This window comes from Periplaneta americana, chromosome 17 (genome assembly GCF_040183065.1).
Source record: "Periplaneta americana isolate PAMFEO1 chromosome 17, P.americana_PAMFEO1_priV1, whole genome shotgun sequence".
Lineage (NCBI taxonomy): Eukaryota > Metazoa > Arthropoda > Insecta > Blattodea > Blattidae > Periplaneta > Periplaneta americana.
In genome coordinates, this window is record NC_091133.1 from 134,895,524 (window position 1) to 134,908,660 (window position 13,137).

Sequence of the window (13,137 nt, forward strand, 5' to 3'; positions counted from 1 at the left end):
TCTTTTTTCGTTTTGTGTTTCTCTTTCGCAAGAGGCCCGTGTACCAATTCCCCACGTGTACGTCTTAGCTAGATACTTAGCGCAACTCAGAGTGGGGTGCACAGTTTGCCTCCAGCCAAAATTTGACCACGACCATGATTATAGTAATAAAATTGCAGAAGGAGGTGTGCATTTTGACATACTGCATGTGGAGTGTAAGAGAAAGCCCTATGGTCTTAATTTCGCCAGTATAAATAAAAAAAAATATATATTTACCGAATGTGACTTAAACATGTTTGCATACATCATGTTCATCAGTTTGTGTCTTTCTACTGCATTCAGGGTTGCCAGATTCTTTCGTCAGGAATCCAGGACAGATGATGATATAGCGTACCTTAACATGGCTACACATTTGAATTAATTCAATTTGTAGTACAACTGATTTTATTCAGTTCATGTATGTCAATTAACTGTATAGGAATTTGGAAGTCATTTTATTTAATGTTGTTTCCTTCATTAAACTTATCAAATATAATAATAAGATGATGTTCACGGAAGAGTTGATGTCTGCTGACTCTTTGTCTCTCACTAGACCTCATCGTACATCATGAAAGTTCATAATACAACATACTGTACGTCTTAATTAACAGCTTTTAAGTGTCTTGACGTAGTAATTTGTCATGCATTGCTGTCTGCTCACGTAACACTCATTTTAATGTGATTCCTTTTTTCAAATAGGTTTTAATTATGTGACTTTGTAAAAACATGAGAACAGTGTGATCAGTGTTCCATACGCTATATGATATATATATATATATATATATATATATTTATTTATTTATTTATTTATTCATTTATTCATTCGTTCATTCATTCAGTTATTTATTGACATTTACTTATCCATTTGAATATATATTCTTCTATTAAATATGTTTTGTAGATTTTAAATTTGTTTAAACAGATGATTCCATATCTTTCATTATGATACGCCATATTCTTACGATTTTTGTGTTCAAAATATTTATACATATATCAACCTGAAGATGACCAACATTTGGTCGAAAGCGTTAGTGAATTAAATTACCTTCTAAATAATAAATTCTTGGGCTGTTAACCTTTATTACATGTGATAAGTTTAATGACGGAAACAACATATTATGCAAATCTAACTTTCAGGTAGAGCTCCTTGTGAAGCAGACTTGAATAATTTCAATGGAAAAAAAGTTCCTGGACCGGATATCGATCCCAGGACCTTTGGCTGAACGCACCAACGCTCTAAGCGACTGAGCTACTCAGGAACTTCACCCGAAAATTGAGACGGCGTCGGGTGAAGTTCCTGGGTAGCTCAGTCGCTTAGAGCGTTGGTGCGTTCAGCCAAAGTACCGGGATCGATACTCGGCCCCTGAACAATTTTTCTCTTGAAATTATTCAACACCATATTAAATCATAAGTAACTATAGGGTCTAAACTTTAAATTTTGTTACACTTTTTCTAGGTTATGAAATTTCCTTTAAATTATTGATAAAGTCTGGAAAAATAATGTCATATTATAGTCTGATGTATATACAGGAAAAAAATGCACGATATAGTGTTTAAATCAATAGTAAGCCAACTTCGAAACCGAGTAAGGAATAAAGATGCTGTGTAATGCCTGATACATACTACAGTATTATCGTTTTTATTTCAATACAACCCGATAGAAAGCGCCAGGCAGCGTTGACGACGACGTTGAGCATAAGTTAGACAACGTCTTGACAAATGGATAAGAAATTTTTTAATTAATTTTACAGAAATATACAGTAGAACCTCTATTATCCGCGATAATAAAGGTGGTGGATTGAACGGATAATCGAAAAAATCGGTTTTTCCGTACCTTAAAAAGTTTTCATAAATGAAGTGCATAATATAGTTTCATAATTTGTCCATGGTCTTTCGTTTTAACGCCCTAGGTAGTGCACCACAAGTTCACTCATTTAAGTCTCGTTTTCAACTACGGGTTTTTTAATAGCCAAGGAAACTCCTTACAACAGTTGTCTCTGGAAAGACAGGAATAGCAGAAGTCTTATGTTGTAGATTTACATACCTACTTAAATACATTTTATATGTGTTTTTTTTATTCCAATCTCGTATTGTGGTACGAACCACAGTTTCTCTTTTCCCAAACTACTCAATTACTTCCACTTTTTTCCGTAGTATAACATTTTTTTTTGAGACCTGTGGAAAACATTTTGCATAGAAGTCAATTCAATTCATTTGGCCATTAGACATACAGTTTTAGGCTTCGTCAGAATACATTGAAAAAAACATATAAATACATTTTAAAAAACACTAATAACAGAAACAGTAAAATTTAAATAATACAATGAAAACATGAAATAATCTGAAACTTTTAAATTGAAGAAAACTAACTAAATTGCAATTAAACTTATTTATTAAAATACAATTTCATACAAATTTGTGTTGAAAAACTCAGCAACAGAATAAAAAGTATTATTTAATAACCAATTGTAAAATCTAGTTTTGAAGCTATTGATTGGTAATTTATAATATTGACTTGGGAGCTTATTATATAATTTAATCCCTATAATTAAAACGTTTGTGTTGCTCCTGTGTAATCTACAATATGGAATATTAATTTGTTCACTATTTCTAATTTCAAGATCATGTATATTGGCCACTAATGAGTAATTGTCGATATTTTGTCGAGTGTAAAGTACTAGATCATATATATATATATATATATATATATATATATATATATACAAATTTATGATTGTTAAAATCCGTGATTGTCCGAAAAGTGGCCGACAATGTTCCAGATAGTTTGATTTACATAGAATTCTAATGGCCTTCTTTTGAAAAATCAAGACGCTTCCAATTTTGGTTCCATTTCCCCAGAAAATTAGGGCATATCGAATTATCGACTGAAAGAAAGAAAAGTAGGCACATCTTAAATAATTTTGAGAAACGCAAGTCGTTAATTTCTTTAGCAAATATAAAACTCTTGATAGCTTTGTGCATATGTATTCGATGTGACAGTAGGACCTACGGCCACTCAAAGAGTAGACCATAAAGTGTAGGAATAAAAGTTTGTAAGAAAAAATTCATACTAATATAATGTACAGTATAATATATTTTTTCGCAAAAAAAAAAAAAAAGAAAGAAAAAAAAGAAAAGAAAGAGAAAGACAGTCGGATAATCCACCAATCGGTTAATAGGGTGACGGATAATCGGGGTCCTGCTGTACGAATAATTATATTTTTCCTGATCTTTTCGACATTCTAGGACAACTACAACTCAATCTAGGACACAGGACACACAATTAAATCCAGAACAATCCTCGGAAATTCAGGACATCTGGCAACCCTGACTAGTGTCGTGCATTGCAGGCGCTATGCTCTGCTAAGTTCGTCGAGTGTGGTGAAGTTCGGTATTCGCCGATGTTCGCTCTGCAGAAGGAGGGCTGTCGTGTTTGTTCTACTTTATTATGAAAATATTCGCAGTCCTCCACTCCCATCTCTTCATGTTTTAACCGCTTTAGGATTTTAGCACAGATCTTGTGATTAATATTTCATATGAAATAAGATGAAGTCCGTAATGTCCTGTATGTATGTATGTATGTATGTATGTATGTATGTATGTATGTATGTATGTATGTATGTATGTATGTATGTATGTATGTATTTACATTGCAAGTGGGCAATCACCCGGTGGCAGTGGTATACACAATATAAACAATACACAATAAATTATACAAATCTGGCTTTCAGGTAGTAGCTCCCTGTAAAGCAGGTTTGAATAATTTCAAGGAAAAATTGTTCCGGGGCCGGGTATCGATCCCGGGACCTTCGCTTCGCGCGAACGCTCTACCGACTGAGCTACCCCAGGAACTATACACGACACAGTCACAATTTTTCCTTTTGTATCCACACGACTCAAATCAGCTGACAAGACGCCAGAACTCAACTGTGAGTGCACACAATACTGTGTGATTTAAATTGTGGCTTTCTGTTAACGTACCTCCAGTAACGAAAGCCAGATTTGTATAATACATTCGTTCCTGGAGGTACGTTAACAGAAAGCCACAATTTAAGCCACACAGTATTGTGTGCACTCATAGTTGAGTTCTGGCGTCTTGTCAGCTCATTTGAGTTGTGTGGATAAAAAATAAAGAATTATGACGGTGTCGTGTATAGTTCCTGGGGTAGCTCAGTCGGTAGAGCGTTCGCGCGCTAAGCGAAGGATCCTGGGATCGATACACGGCTCCTGAACAATTTTTCCTTGAAATTATTCAATACACAATACAATTATACAATACACAATACAATTATATACACAATACATGGGTTACCTCTCTCATGTTCAAGTATTGCAGGACACTAACCCTGACTATATGTGGGTTTGGTACTTTTAAGTTTCCATCACTTTTCCGTTTATGTGACGTGCGTCCATTACGGCGCGTATCGAACCCAAGACATGACCTCCACGCGGCGTTAGCCCTACAGTATCCTTTCTGCGACTGTACATTGGACAAGAACTGGCCTTCTCTATACACTGCCGAGAGAAAATCGTGTCTGAAAACTGCCATTGGGAAATTCGACATGGGGCTTACACGTAAAAAATAGAAACGTGGGCTGGATGATCCTGACATGGCGGCCGTCCGGCCGATCAAATATTTAGCTTAACTCGCTCGCTCACTCGCTCTCTTGTCGGCGGCGACGACGATTATATCCGCAGCTAGCCGCGCTCATTAGCTGCTGCTGCAGTTATATGGACAGACGTACACGAGAGCAAACTGATCGATAGTCTACAACTTGATATACCGGCTACTGCCTGTCTGTAGCGCCATCACGCTCAGCCTGACTCCAGACCAGCTAGTGCGACAGGTTCCGATGAGGGTTCCCAATTCTGGGTCGATGAAAACAAGTTCTTGGACTAAAACCAGCAATTTAAGAACAATTTGCACCATGTTTCTGGGGAAATGATTAATTTGTTTGAACAGAGTACTGTCCATCATAAAATTACTTGGTATGTCCATTTTAATAGTATTAGCCTACATTCTAATCACATTTAAAATTGAATAATTTCGAAGGAAAAATTGTTCCGGGGCCGGGTATCGAACCCGGGACGTTTGGTTAAACGTACCAACGCTCTACCAACTGAGCTATCCGGGAACTCTACTCGACACCGATCCAATTTTTCCCTCTATATCCACAGACCTCAAAGTGGGCTGAAAACCGTCAAGCAACCAACATTGAGTACACACTAACTCTGTGTGACTTAAATTGTGGTTTTCTGTTAACGAACAGTGACGTGTATTATGCAAATCAAGCTTTCAGGTATAACTCCCTGTAAAGTTGATTTGAATAATTTCGAAGGAAAAATTGTTCCGGGGCCGGGTATCGAACCCGGGACGTTTGGTTAAACGTACCAACGCTCTACCAACTGAGCTATCCGGGAACTCTACTCGACACCGATCCAATTTTTCCCTCTATATCCACAGACCTCAAAGTGGGCTGAAAACCGTCAGGCAACCAACATTGAGTACACACTAACTCTGTGTGACTTAAATTGTGGTTTTCTGTTAACGAACAGTGACGTGTATTATGCAAATCAAGCTTTCAAGTATAACTCCCTGTAAAGTCGATTTGAATAATTTCGAAGGAAAAATTGTTCCGGGGCTGGGTATCGAAGCCGGGATCTTTGGTTAAACGTACCAACGCTCTACCAACTAAGCTATCCGGGAACTACCCGACACCGATCCAATTTTTCCCTCTATATCCACAGACTTCAAAGTGGGCTGACAACCGTCAAGCAACCAACATTGAGTGCACACTAACTCTGTGTGACTTAAATTGTGGTTTTCTGTTAACGAACAGTGACGTGTATTATGCAACTCAAGCTTTCAAGTATAACTCCCTGTAAAGTCGATTTGAATAATTTCGAAGGAAAAATTGTTCCGGGGCTGGGTATCGAACCCGGGACCTTTGGTTAAACGTACCAACGCTCTACCAACTGAGCTACCCGGGAACTCTACTCGACACCGATCCAATTTTTCCCTCTATATCCACAGAACTCAAAGTGGGCTGAAAACCGTCAAGAAAGCAACATTGAGTACACACTAACTCTGTGTGACTTAAATTGTGGTTTTCTGTTAACGAACAGTGACGTGTATTATGCAAATCAAGCTTTCAAGTATAACTCCCTGTAAAGTTGATTTGAACAATTTTTCCTTCGAAATTATTGAAATCAACTTTACAGGGAGTTATACTTGAAAGTTTGATTTACATTTAAAATTGTCAGTCAAACAAATTTAGTCACTTATTAATTTCCACAATACTAAACAGCAAATTAAGTTAATGTACCGACAGATAACTTATAAACATCAACATTTTGTTTTGATGACCTTTAAGCAATACTGGCACTAGTGCTGGAAGATTAGACATTTTATCTAACGTGTGATCACTACACGGCCTTTTTATGCCAGCAATTTATTATAGTAGCCTAATTATCAGTCAGCTTTAAATACATTTTAACATATTCCGGGCTGAGGACAATGATTTAGCTGCAATACAAGTGTCATACTTTTATGTTTTTTTTTTGTATTTTTTTTTTAATTTTTCTTTTATTTAACGACGCTCGCAACTGCAGAGGTTATATCAGCGTCGCCGGATGTGCCGGAATTTTGTCCCGCAGGAGTTCTTTTACATGCCAGCAAATCTACTGACATGAGCCTGTCGCATTTAAGCACACTTAAATGCCATTGACCTGGCCCGGGATCGAACCCGCAACCTTGGGCATAGAAGGCCAGCGCTATACCAACTCGCCAACCAGGACGACACCATACTTTTATGACAACTGAATTTCTTCTACACTTGTTTTTTTGAAAGATGGAACATGACAGGAGCATTGCGATCGGAAAAACAACTGAATGTCACATAGCGTGGTAGGCCTGTTGCTGTGGTAACAACGGTTGAGTTGCCAAACTTATCGTTCCCACGTGGCGGATGCTTAATAGCTCTCTTGGCGACATATATTGTGCACACAATGTTAGCATTGGTATGTTTCGTGTTTGATTCTCTGTCGATTTTTGTATTGTTTTCTTACCTTCGCGTCAATTGTCAATGAATGTTTTAAGGTCAGCCATCTTAACGTCAATTGCTAACTTCCATCAGCTGGCAGCGTGGTAGTCATATTGGCAACATAGCACTGTAGTTCCAAGCTCGGCCGTTTAACTGTCATGTTCCATCTTTCAAAAAGACAAGTATAGAAGTTGTGGTTTTTTCTTCAGAAAACTGTAGAACTCCATGCAATAATTTCTTTAATGTTATTTTAATTGGTTGTATGCATCTGAAGTCAGATTAGTGTAATATGCAAGTAAACAGCGATGTATGCAATAGAGGGGGAAAGGAACGGGCCACCCTACCCCATTATCTCCTGGCCTAGTCGCCTTATGAGTGATGCTTGTTGGTATCAGACCTGTCTTCGCCAGTTGACTAAACAACCCAGGCAATGATATTTAACAATCAATATTGCCTTTATAGTTCTGATTTCTCACATCAGTCCAAAGAGAGTTCATTAACGAAAACATCCTTTCTGAAGGAGCGTTGCTAATACAAAACTCACAATCTGGACAATGTTCTCAAACTGATGTCTTCATGTTGCACTCTCCCTCTCAGTAATGTTTAATAATAATAATAATAATAATAATAATAATAATAATAATAATAATAATAATAATAATAATAACAATAATAAATGTCCTAACAAATCCCGGAGCGTCACTCTAGTAGTGTCTGAAGCTGTGTGGTGTATGTGCAGGAACTGCTTGGTGGGCAAGGCGTACCAGATCAAGATATCTGACTTCGGCACGGACAACGAGCTGTACGCTGGCGACTACTACAAGGTGGACGGCACAATGGCGCTACCGATCCGTTGGATGGCGTGGGAGTCGATATTCCAGGTGAGACGCAGAACGAACTGAGTATGTTGTAGAGCCTGACGTTTTTGACAAAGAATTCCAGGATCGGTGCCTATTGTGAAGGACGCAGAATAGAAAGATGTTACTGATTAGGTATTGATAGAAGCTAACTTTTCGTAGTTGCATAGTTCAAGTCAAGTCCTGTTTGTATGTGCGGTATACTCCAGTAAATAAATTTAATTTCAGGGACAAACATTCCTGCGGCCTGCGCTGTTTAGATCCCGTGCTTTGTAATACTGAAGAATAATTTATTTACTTATGCCTAATTATTTATTTATATATTTATTCATCATTCATTTATATATTGATTTATTTCTTTATTTATTTATTCATTCATTCATTAATTCATTTATTTATTTTTATTCATTTATTTATTTATTCCTTTATTCATTAATTAATTAATTAATTAATGTATTTATTTATTGATTTATTGATTGATTCATTTATTTATTTACTTATTTATTTATTCATTCATTTATTTATTGATTCATTTATTTATTGACTTATATATATATATTTAGTCATTCATTTATTTATTTACTTATTTATTTATCCATTTATTCATTCATTTATTTATTGATTTATTTATATATTTATTTATTTATTCATTCATTTATTCATTTATTTATTGACTTATATATATATATTTATTCATTTATTTATTTACTTATTTATTTATCCATTTATTCATTCATTTATTTATTCATTTATTTATTGATTTATTTATTTATTTAGTCATTTATTTATTTATTCATTCACTTATTTATTTACTTATTTATTTATTCATTCATTTATTTATTGATTTGTTTATTTATTTATTTATTCATTCATTCATTTATTCTTTTTTGTATTTATTTATTTATTCATTTATTTATTGATTTATTTATTTATTCATTAATTTTTGTATTTATTTATTTATTCATTCATTTTTGTATTTATTTATTCATTCATTTACTTATTGATTGATTGATTGATTTATTGATTTATTTATTTATTTATTTATTTATTTATTTATTGATTTATTTATTTTTTCATTCATTCATTTATTCATTTTTGTATTTATTTATTTATTTATTCATTTACTTATTGATTTATTGATTTATTTATTTATTTGTTTACTTATTTATTTATTCATTTATTTATTGATCCATTTATTTATTTAGTCATTTATTTATTTATTCATTCATTTATTTGTTTATTTATTTATTTATTCATTCATTCATTTATTTATTTATTGATTTATTTATTTATTTATTCATTTATTTATTGATTCATTTATTTATTCATTCATTTATTTATTTATTTATTCATTCATTTATTTATTCATTAATTTATGTATTTATTCATTCATTTATTTATTTATTTATTTATTCATTCATTCATTCATTTATTTGTTTATTTATTTATTTATTCATTCATTTATTTATTTGTTTATTTATTTATTCATTCATTCATTTATTTTATTTATTTATTTATTTATTCATTCATTCATTCATTCAATCTGACAGACCTAAGGTCAGCAGGCCTTCTCTTCTCTGAATTGATACAGTAGTAACCTCTGTTTGACTCGCAGGGCAAGTACACCACCAAGAGCGACGTTTGGGCCTTCGCGGTGACGCTGTGGGAGATCCTGAACCTGGGGCGCCGGCCCCCCTTCGAGGCGCTGACGGACCCGCAGGTGGTGGAGAACCTGGCGCACATGCACCGCGACGACGGGCAGTTCGCGTACCTGCCGCGGCCCGCGCCCCCCTGCACCAAGGACATCCACGACCTGATGTGCGAGTGCTGGCGCCGCCACGAGAGCGAGCGGCCCAGCTTCCGCGAGATCCACCTCTTCCTGCAGAGGAAGAACCTGGGCTACGCGCCGGTCACGTGATGCTCTGCGTCACTAGTGCGGCCTGAAGATGCAATTGACGCCATTGCAGATGACGTCATTGTGGAAGCTCAGGGTGAAATCTAGGAAAACCCAGAGGTGGGGGCAAGTGGCTGAAATGTTGGTTGCGGACTGGGTGATACGCGCTGTTAAATTCGAACAAGTCTTCTCATCATTGACAAATTATCGACGAGAGTTGATCCTCGGACTGCAGAGAGAGATCGAAGGATTATTCGATGTGGCTTTGAAAAGGAACGTCACGTAAATTGAACCGAGTGGCAACCACTAGCAAAGCTTAATGACCGATACTATTGTGCATAGATTTTATATATGCTGAGTGTACAGCCACTTTTTGTTTCATATTGTAGAGTGTTTAAATTCCTTTAACAGCAGCGAAAATTGTCGTTCGAGACAAGTTTTTTATATTTGAAACAAAAATATTGATATGTACCGAGAACTGTAAAATTTTGAAAAGTTGAAAATGTGGCAATTCACAGGCTAGGAAGATGCTATTTATACTTTGAAGATAGCTGTACAGAAGTGTAAAGTGCTTATTTATTGTTTAAAATGATACACAGATTTGAAAAAAATTGTGCAAAAAAAAAGTTAATTGGGAGGGATGGAACATTCAACTGTGAACTGAGAAAACCTTGATTAATTCGCTTTTTATGATTGCGTGAAGTAATGGAAAAGAGGAAGTAGAAAATGATTTTGAGGCACAATTTGTCGTGATGTACACGCTGGATTCTGTAATGCGTCGAGCAAGCCTTAAAGTTTTTTCACAAGAACTGTATTGCTGCCGGCAGGTTAGGTGTGACTGCAGGGTCTCCTGGCCTGCAGTAGGTTGCTAGGTTACCACTGTGCACACGTCACAGAATTGTTGTAATTGAGTTCACAAAAAGGGATCACAAAATGCATAGATTGAACATTTGGAAGACTGACAGTCACAATGATGTTGAAGTTTCTGTTGCTATTTAAGAGTGCTGCACGGGAATTCGATGTCAGTAGTTGGACGAGAGGCTACTCACAGCTTCTCTTCTCAGCCGCGGTTGCACAAACAGACAGAGACGCGCATATTCCTTTCGTAGGAAAAGGCATTCTCTATGAATTCTGCTTTTAATTTCCGGTGGTAAACCTTTGGGGCTAGTTGTCGGCTTACCCCACTTGTTGTTAGTTTTTACGTGAACATTCACAGATTTACTATTCACTTACTCTATATGCAATCAGGTGAGAAAACAAGGAGCAGCAATGTGATTCTGTTTGAAGGGTATTTGCCAGTTTGATAACTAAATAGGGATTAATGTTTTGTTTGAAGATTTCGTAAGGCTCGCGTCATGTAGCTCAAGTGAGGCCGAGTTGTCTGCAGGCCGTTTTGCACTTAATGTGTAGGCGTTGAAGGGTGTGTTTATAAATATCCTAAGTAGGATGATTCATTGGTACCTACGTCATTATTTTTAGAACATGACACATTTCAGTATTGTCTGGTTTGACATACCTGTTCTTCGAGGTATCTCTACAGAAAAGCCAGCAGCTGTAAGGTCCGGGTATCGAGCCCACCAGCTAATATCGCCAAACCGAGAAATTAAGCGCCCAGGGAAAATATTTCTCAACACCCGCAGCTTGTCTCTGGCAGTATGTGCCCCTAGCTCCTTCTTGTTGACACCAATTGGCATCCCTGTTTAGTGCGTCTCTGAATAATATCTATAATATTTGGCGATACCTTTCACCATTTACTGTAATAACGCCCTGATTTTCATCTTGAACAATGAAGGAGCCAGTGACGCTCTAGAAGAAGCAGCGCATATTGTCACTGTCCTGGTAGTTCGTGCAGTCTCTAGGCAATCTTTAATTGTTGCTGGTCTCATTTCACTTTTCAGTTCTGCCAAACTAGTCAACCAACGTGTCATGAACAATTTTCGGGTGAGATTGCAACAAACCCTAAGATACTCAGGGAGTCACTTGAAATGTGTCATTAAAAATAATGGCATACCAATAAATTACATTGTTCAAACCATACCCCGTGTTATTTTGATATTTCTAAACTTTATAGTCACTTTGGAACAGCGTGCTGAATTTCGTCACAACCAACTGCCGGACCCTGATTAAAATTATGACGTAGTTTTGTAACTATCAGCGTATTCCGAATCTCACCGGACCGGTGGACAACAATGACGTCACGCTGCAGAGGAATAGGAACAAAACTGCTGGAAGGATCGATGGCTGTCATGGCGACTGTAAAAGTTGTTATCTGTACTACGCTAGCAAAATTTTGCGAAATTTCCGTACTGCCACCTCGTTCAAAGAAAAGAGAGCATAAACAACTTATTTCTTGAACCGGTAGTAATAACTGGTCCGTTGACATGTTCGCTCATAAGCCATTAACATATTGTTTTTACGTTGTGCTCATTACAAACAATACAGCAGAACACACCGCCATGACACAACAGTGCACGATGTCATTCGTCTGCTAATTCCCGCCCTATACAAGAACCAATCAGATTCACTGATGGCGGCTGATGGAGACTGCCACCACCTCTGCAAGTTGATGGCACCGGTACGACACCGGTGGAGCATCAATGACGTCATCGGTGGAATTCGGAATACGCTCAATGCTAAGAGCTCAGAAGTGTACCAGGTTTTCAAAAGGCCACAACAATGTTATGTTTTTGATTTACTTGTAAGAAACCTCGGTACAGGTGAAAACGGGATGCTAATTAATGTGATGGAAATATTTCCAAAAATCAGTCTCTCTACTACAAATGAAATGTGTTATCTCTGAAATAAAGAAATCCATTAACCTATTGCTAGCCCGAACAGTATGGGGAGCACAAGTAGGACTTCTCTAAATAACAGAAAATGCTTTCATTCTTCAGTCGCAAGTTAACACTTCAACTTTGAACCTACACAACAGCAGTCCGTCCACACCTGTGGAGTAACGGTTAGCGCGTCTGGCCGCGAAACCAGGTGGTCCGGGTTCGATTCCCGGTCGGGGCAAGTTACCTGGTTGAGGTTTTTTCCGGGGTCTTCCCTCAACCCAATATGAGCAAATGCTGGGTAACTTTCGGTCCTGGATCCCGGACTCATTTCACTGGTATTATCACCTTCATTTCATTCAGACGCTAAATAACCTGAGCTGTTGATAAAGCGTCGTAAAATAACCTAAAAAAACAGCAGTCCTATGCATTTGACCCTAGCTTCACATGACATGGGCTGCAATATAATGCTTGGATCCAAACAGAAGTTCTGGCTTTTCTCTTTGCAGTTTTGTGGAGATACATCAGCCCTTTAATGCCTAACCATTAAG

At 36.9% G+C, this 13,137-nt stretch overlaps 1 protein-coding gene across 2 annotated transcripts in view; it reads left to right on the plus strand.

The window, feature by feature from the left end:
• Nucleotides 1-10,902, plus strand: part of LOC138692843 (discoidin domain-containing receptor 2-like) — a 1,078,796-nt gene extending 1,067,894 nt beyond the window's left edge. For both annotated transcript variants that reach the window (XM_069816116.1, XM_069816115.1), the window contains exons 17-18: nt 7,801-7,942; nt 9,534-10,902. In XM_069816116.1, coding sequence (XP_069672217.1) covers nt 7,801-7,942; nt 9,534-9,836 — 445 coding nt within the window. In that variant the 3' untranslated portion in view covers nt 9,837-10,902. The remainder of the gene's footprint in view (nt 1-7,800; nt 7,943-9,533) is intronic.
• The last annotated feature ends 2,235 nt before the right edge of the window (nt 10,903-13,137 follow it).